Genomic DNA, 7,907 nt, shown 5'->3' with positions numbered 1-7,907 from the left:
GGCGGAGCCTACATTCGTGCCGATTTTGTAAGTGGGAGGGGGCGGGTACTATTTAAATTAGTTTTTTTCATGCCGGCAACGCTGCGCGTGCGCGTTGGAGCATGCTCAGTGTGAAAAAAACATTGGCACTCGGCCATTTTTGTAGTTCTTTGTAGCTGTTTAATTTTTGAACATTTTTTAATAAAATCACATTGCCATCAGCACAGAGGCTACCCTTCTCACTGTCTCCTTCCCCCTCCCCTCCTCGGCAACAAACGGCTCTCTCCTTCCCCTCCCCTGCGCGACAACAAGCCGCTGTCTCCTTCCCCTCCCTCCCCTCTCTCCCCTCTCTCCACGGCAACAAGCCGCTGTTCCCTTCCCCTCCCTCCACGGCAACAAGCCGCTGTTTCCTTCCCCTCCCCTCCACGACAACAAGCCGCTGTCTCCTTCCCATCCCTCCCCTCCGCGGCAACAAACCGCTTTCTCCTTCATCCCCCCCCTCCCGCTCAGCGGCAGGAACGGCTTTCTCCTCCCCCCCCCCCCCCTCCCGCTCAGTGGCACGAATGGCTTCCCCCCCCCCCACTCCTCCCGCTCAGCGGCACGAACGGCTTTCTCCCCCCCCCCCCCCCCCCCCCCAGCGGTACGAACGGCTTTCTCCCCCCCCCCCCCCCCCCCCCCCAGCGGTACGAACGGCTTTCTCCCCCCCCCCCCCCCCCCCCCCCCCCCCCCCCCCCAGCGGCACGAACGGCTTTCTCCCCCCCCCCACTCCTCCCGCTCAGCGGCACGAACGGCTGCAGAATTCTCCCTGGCTGAAGCACTTTCACACAGGTAGGAAGATGGTTTATTTAATCTTTTCTTTGCTTATAAATGTTTATTCAGGTTGGATTTATTTATATAATATTTGTATAAGTATAAATAAGGATTGATTGTAGAATTTAATGACTTCCCTTCCCCCTACCCACCTCGTTCTGGACGCCTAATTTGTAACCTGCGCCTGATTTTTTAATGTGTAGAACAGGTTTTTTCAGTTCTACAAAAATCTTCACTTGCTCCATTCTACTTTAGTTTGGAGTACGTTTTCACTGTGGAAACTTTGAAATCAGGCGTCAGTGGCCGGACACGCCCCCTTTTGAAGAAAAAATTCTGTTCCAAAGTAGAACTGTTCTACCTGACTAGAACTGCAGAAAAAAAAATGTGGAGAATTGCGATTTCTAAGATAGTCCGTTCTCCACCAGTTGCTCCTAAAAATCAGGCGCAAATCATGTGGAAACTTGGGCCCTAAATGGCTAAATATAACGTAATAATACAAAAACATTAAACTTACACATAACGACAGCCATTCAACATTACAAATACCTTCAGGAGGTTTTCCTGGCCAGGCACCCCATCTCTCTCCCTGGTTCTTCATTCGGGCAAACTTCAGGTACACAATGCAAGCTGGATAATGTAGAGCTCAAATCCCAAATTAGCTCTTGCAGATTTTTCTCAAGTAGAATGGCTGACTGTATGAGTGAGTTTAGTTTTCCTCAAGTATTATTGAATTGATGTACATATTATGTTATGAATGTTATTAGCCACTCAAAATGGGCTTTGTGAGGATGCAAGATGGCTGCTTAAAGCATTTTGAGCATTTGATTGGCTGGTTTTGTGGCAGCAGTTGATTCCTAACTGGAAGTGATGCTTTTCCAGTCACAATCAGATATTGCAGCAAACCAGCATAGTTAAATCAAGAGTTATTCACGTCAAGCAGAACTAGTAGATTTAAAGTGAGACAGACATAGTACACAAGAATTTTAAATTAGTTAGATGGCTGTCGCTAATATTTAAAATATATTTGAGGTGCTACCACATTTTCCTCTTCTGCTTTTCCCAGGATTCTTTTCAGACTGAGATTTAATATGGGAATGGTTGAGTTGTGAAGGGATTGAGTTTTTTGTGGGGGCTGTGTTCTGGACTCAATTCATTCACATATTGGTGTCACAACATATGGTGTAAGTATTGTTTGAGAGGAATCACGTTGGGAGATCAGGACTGTTCCTCCAACCATTATGGTGGATGTGAAGCTGTTCGCCTTCATCCTGGGACTTCAGATCCTCCTGTTTTTTTTCCTTCAGCCCATTTGCAAATGTTGCCTGTATGACCAGTGCAGTCCTATTTGTATATATAAATCTCTTTCTCCAATTGGCCTTGGTTCAAATAATTATTCGTGGTTTCCGAGAGCATCTGTGGTATTGTCACCAGTTAACAAAACCTAGAATTCCAGCAAACGTGGGCAGTTTGGGAACTAACGTTTCTCCTACAAAATAATTTGATCGACGATAAGGCTAGGAAATTGAAATGGGGCTGGGTAGAAGCGGTTTTACACCATATACATTTCAGTAATAGGAGAATGAGTATTCTTGAGGTTAGAAATCAATGTTATGGGTACCCAGGGCAGGATGCTCTTAACTAAAATTAATGAACAAATATTTGTTTCTGTATCTACAAGGCACAAGTCAGGAGTGTGACTTGTGACCACCTCCAAGTTCTCCTCCAACTCACACACCATCCTGATTTGGAAGCATATCACCACTCCTTCATCATCACTGGGTCCACTTGCCTGGATGAGTGCAGCTCCAACAACACTCAAGAAGCTCGACACCATCCAGGATAAAGCAGCCCACTTGATTGGCACCCCATCCACCACCTTCAACATTCACTCCCTCCACCACGTGGGCTGTAGTGTGTACCATCTACAAGATGCACTGAAGCACCTCCCAAACCCCCAACCCATACCAGCTAGGACCAGGGCAACAGGCGCATGGGAACACCACCACCTCCAAGTTCCCCTCCAACTCTCACACCATCCTGATTTGGAAGCATATCACCGTTCCTTCATCGTGACGGAGTCAAAATCCTGGAACTCCCTCCCTAACAGCACTGTGGGAGCACCTTCTCCACACGGACTGCAGCAGTTCAAGGCGGCGGCTCACCACCACCTTCTCAAGGGGCAATTAGGGACGTGCAATAAATGCTGGACTTGCCGGCAACACCCACATCCCAGGAACTAATTTTTTTTTTTTAAATTACATACTCACTCAACCTTGTTGAGTTTATGTGCGGCAATGATGGGTTTATGGCACTGGAAAAGGATTAGAGTGTCATTTCAGATGTAGTTCTAGACAGATCCAGATTGAGGAATAGGGATATTATGTAACATGTTATGAGCACGAGAGAAAGTGATTATGTGTGTCTTATTACATTCCAGCGTGGGTAAGACTGGGTACTTTAGGGCCAATTGTGGTTTTCTTTTTAAACTGGTAGCAATTTGACAAAAAATGGTTACAGATTAAAGGATTAGTAAATAAGAATTTGGGAGGGCGAAAAAGTAGTTTAATGAGGTCTCAGAAAATAAGGGATTATAAGGTACAGAACTTGGAAACAGTGATAAAGAATGTAGATGTTCAATATATACCACAACTTGGAACAAACTGAGCCCTTCAAGATCCAAATCAATCTATCTGGAGCGTATTGATCATTCAAAAATCAAATAAATCGATTTTTGAATCATAGTCAATTATGAGGAAAAGATATTAGCCTCTACAATTCGTGAGCCATTAGGTTATTCTTGTTGCTAGAAAAGGAGATTGTAAATAACCTTCTACTCTAGGGATACATAACATAGTCTGAAGAGCCCACTGAATAAAGAAATGTAGAAATAAAGGGCCCAAGTTTCCACATGATAAAAAACGGGCGCCCCTCCCCCCCCCCCCCCCCCGCGGGAACGAACGCCTGCAGCATTCTCCCTGGCTGAAGCACTTTCACACAGGTAGGAAGATGGTTTATTTAATCTTTTCTTTGCTTATAAATGTTTATTCAGTTTGGATTTATTTGTATAATATTTGTAGAAGTATAAATAAGGATTTATTATAGAATTTAATGACTTCCCTTCCCCCCCACCTCGTTCTGGACGCCTAATTTGTAACACGCGCCTGATTTTTTAATGTGTAGACAAGGTTTTTTCAGTTCTACAAAAATCTTCACTTGCTCCATTCTAAGTTAGTTTGGAGTACGTTTTCACTGTGGAAACTTTGACATCAGGCGTCAGTGGCCGGACACGCCCGCTTTTGAAGAAAAAATTCTGTTCCAAAGTGGAACTGTTCTACCTGACTAGAACTGCAGAAAAAAAAATGTGGAGAATTGCGATTTCTAAGATAGTCCGTTCTCCACCAGTTGCTCCTAAAAATCAGGCGCAAATCATGTGGAAACTTGGGCCCAAAGAACGAGTTTCACCGCGAGTCGATAAAGTGCTGCATGGGGAATTGGACTCCAGCTGTTTGATTTATACCCTCATCATCGGCAGTCCCTCGGAATCGAGGAAGACTTGCTTCCACTCTAAAAATGAGTTTTTAGGTGACTGAACAGTCCAATACGAGAACCACAGTCCCTGTCACAGGTGGGACAGATAGTCGTTGAGGGTAAGGGAGGGTGGGACAGGTTTGCCGCACGCTCTTTCTGCTGCCTGCGCTTGATTTCTGCATGCTCTCGGCTGTGTGTCGTTTCGCTAATAATTGATACTTGTTTTTGAACAAAATATGTATTGATCAAAGCTACATCATTCTCAAGTATTTTTGTTTTAATAGTCGCAATCTTAAGATAGGTTCTGCACTGAAAATAACAATGTGCTCAGACGTATACCGTAACATGCTCACCCTTCCCAAGACATCCAGAGGTAGGTTTGAGTTTATCAACACAGGTTTGACCTTGTCGCCAGAGAGAAGGCCATTTAGTGGAGTCAAGCTTTCAAATATTCCATCAAATTTGGCTCTCTCTTCAGGCTATGGGGAGGGAGACAAGGCTGGTTAGCATTTTCTATTAGCGAGATACTTGAAATGCAATGACTTAAAAAGTCTACTTGTGCAAATATTCATCCCAGCATTAGACTTGAAAACCTATCCCCATAATTACCACTATGGTTCTCAGTATGGTTATTCCACTGGTGATAATCTTATGTTCTAACTCCATATCGATGACCCACTCCAGTCATTATCCAACCCTATTGATGCTGATTCCATTCTAAATTCATCAACCTCCTTCAGGTCATGGTTAAAACAATTAATCACCTCTACATCCTCCAATGAGACAATGAGAACCTGGTTTATTTCAATTCTTCATTGTTTTGATTGCTTCGCTCAGTCCCTTCACAGATAATCTCGACCCTGCGGTTGCTACGTGGCACTCCCACATCTCTTCCACAGTTTACGTTGCCTCCAGGAAGTTCATTTTCCTCATTCCTGTCCAATATTTCTTGTCCCCAACAACTCTTATCTAAAAAAAACTCAAGTCTATCCAAGTCTTGAATACATCTCATACATTCGGAACGGGTGCAAGAAGTTTCTCTGATCCTCTCTTACTTCTGGTGTCCAACTTCTCTTTCTTTCTCTCTGCCCTCCCCCTTCCATCAGTCACAACCTTTCAGCAATCCTGTCGTTACAAAATATCTAGCAGATTTTTGCCCATTTACACTAACTGCTGCCAAACCACAGAGAGGACTATAAAAACTCAAAATTGTAACGACAATTGTCACTACTCCTCGGAATCCTTTGATGCTTTTCCAAACCTCTAAATACATGCTCTTCGCCCTCATCACAACATCCCCTTTCTCTAACTCATTCTTTCCCCAAATCTCAAAACTATAGCACTTCGACCCACTTGGTCTTTTCCTTAAAACTCAAACCAAGGTAGCGACTGAATGCCTACTTCTCCATTCCCCTCATCATTTACTCGTTACAACCTTGCTGGCATCCAACATTATGGGTGTTGTCCAGTCCCTTCATCCATGTTCTCAGTCATGTTCCTATTCTCCCTGTGGTAAATGTCTAGCATCTGCTAAGCACTTATCTTCAACCTTCCATTCCATCTGCCTCATCTTAGCCTTTCAACATATCTTTCTATTCATTTCTTTCTCTCGTGTACGTGTCTAGTCTCCTTTTGAAAGCATCTAAGCTATTTGCTGCAACCACTTCCTGTAGCAGTAAGTTCCACATTTTAACCACTCTCTGAGTAAAGACAGTTCTCTCTCGACCAGCCATCCTTTGAGAGCTTTGGGCGATGCTAACTTAGTGCCAAGTTGGAGCAGCTTTGAACCAGGAGCCCATTCTCACTTGGAACCAAGTTGAAACTATCCAAATTAGTTGCTCACAAGACTATTACAGCCAGTGACTCTCAGCCCATCCAGTCTGGGCTGGATTTGAACCCAGAGGTGAACCCCAACCCACTGGACACTTTAAATACTTGGCTCAGGATTGTATGAAATCAGATATCCAACTCACCCTTACAGCCCAGTGCGTGTCTGAAGAGGGAGGGGGTGCTATCAGTAAGGGACTACTGTTGTCGTGCTGCCAAGAAATAAAAGGCAATCCATTAGTAATAAAGTACACACAAGTTCGGCAGAGAGGTCTTGGAACAAGTTATACCTGCAAACATTTACATGCTCAAGGTAACCAGCAGTGAAATAAAAAGGACGTGTTTATTTGTAACATCTAAAGCAGCTCTGATTGGGTCCACCTGATCACAAGACCTGATTGCTGATTGGTCCCCTTAGAGGATAAGACACACCCATCAGTTTTAGTGTAATTCGAGCCATTCTGACTGGCAACTCTAGACAGAACAGAGCTCACTTGGAACAGACAGGGCTCGCTCTCATGGGTTAAGACCTCCAACCACCCCCATCGCCCAAGTGTCTGACCTCCTCCCCACACCCGAGTCTCTCTCTCTCTGTCCCCCTCCCCCAATCTCTCTCTCCCCCCACCATCTCTTTCTCTTTCCCTCCCCCAGTTAGCCTCTCTCTCTTACCCTTCCCCCCCCCCCGTCTCTCCTCCCCCCCCCGCCACCCCAAGTCTCTCTCTCCCTCCCCCCACCCCCACAGTTTCTTTCTCTCTCTCTCCCCCCAGTCGCTCTCTTTCCACCCACCCCACCCCCAAGTCTCTATCTCTCACTCCCCCAGTCTCTCTCTCTCGCTACCCCAGTCTCTCTCTCTCGCTACCCCAGTCTCTCTCTCTCGCGCCCCCAGTCTCTCTCTCTCTCTCTCTCGCGCCCCCAGTCTCTCTCTCGCTCGCCCAGTCTATTGCTCGCTCGCCCAGTCTCTCTCTCTCGCTCCCCCAGTCTCGCTCTCTCGCTCCCCCAGTCTCGCTCTCTCGCTCCCCCAGTCTCGCTCTCTCGCTCCCCCAGTCTCTCTCTCTCTCGCTCCCCCAGTCTCTCTCTCTCGCTCCCCCAGTCTCTCTCTCTCTCGCTCCCCCAGTCTCTCTCTCTCTCTCGCTCGCTCCCCCAGTCTCTCTCTCTCTCTCGCTCGCTCCCCCAGTCTCTCTCTCTCTCGCTCGCTCCCCCAGTCTCTCTCTCTCTCGCTCTCTCCCCCAGTCTCTCTCTCTCTCGCTCTCTCCCCCAGTCTCTCTCTCTCTCGCTCTCTCCCCCAGTCTCTCTCTCTCGCTCGCTCCCCCAGTCTCTCTCTCTCTCGCTCGCTCCCCCAGTCTCTCTCTCTCTCGCTCGCTCCCCCAGTCTCTCTCTCGCTCCCCCAGTCACGCTCTCGCTCCCCCAGTCACGCTCTCGCTCCCCCAGTCACTCTCTCGCTCGCTCCCCCAGTCTCTCTCGCTCCCCCAGTCTCTCTCGCTCGCTCCCCCAGTCTCTCTCGCTCCCCCAGTCTCTCTCGCTCCCCCAGTCTCTCTCTCTCGCTCGCTCCCCCAGTCTCGCTCGCTCCCCCAGTCTCTCTCTCTCTCGCTCGCTCCCCCAGTCTCGCTCGCTCCCTCCCCCAGTCTCGCTCGCTCCCTCCCCCAGTCTCGCTCGCTCCCTCCCCCAGTCTCGCTCGCTCCCTCCCCCAGTCTCTCTCTCTCTCTCGCTCGCTCCCCCAGTCTCGCTCGCTCCCCCAGTCTCTCTCTCTCGCTCGCTCCCCCAGT

The 7,907-nt window shown here is 47.5% G+C and overlaps 1 protein-coding gene across 1 annotated transcript in view; it reads right to left on the bottom strand.

Annotated features, from left to right (window-relative positions):
* The window catches only part of eps15l1a (epidermal growth factor receptor pathway substrate 15-like 1a), a 395,109-nt gene that overhangs the window by 254,311 nt on the left and 132,891 nt on the right, over nt 1–7,907 (bottom strand). Inside the window, exons 6-7 of the mRNA XM_070860699.1 lie at nt 6,291–6,356; nt 4,671–4,796 (exon numbers count right to left, since the gene is read on the bottom strand). Coding sequence (XP_070716800.1) covers nt 4,671–4,796; nt 6,291–6,356 — 192 coding nt within the window. The remainder of the gene's footprint in view (nt 1–4,670; nt 4,797–6,290; nt 6,357–7,907) is intronic.

Source organism: Pristiophorus japonicus, chromosome 18 (assembly GCF_044704955.1).
Source record: "Pristiophorus japonicus isolate sPriJap1 chromosome 18, sPriJap1.hap1, whole genome shotgun sequence".
In the NCBI taxonomy this organism is placed as follows: domain Eukaryota; kingdom Metazoa; phylum Chordata; class Chondrichthyes; family Pristiophoridae; genus Pristiophorus; species Pristiophorus japonicus.
Note: the sequence above shows the minus strand (reverse complement) of the source record. Positions and strands in the feature narration are given on the sequence as shown.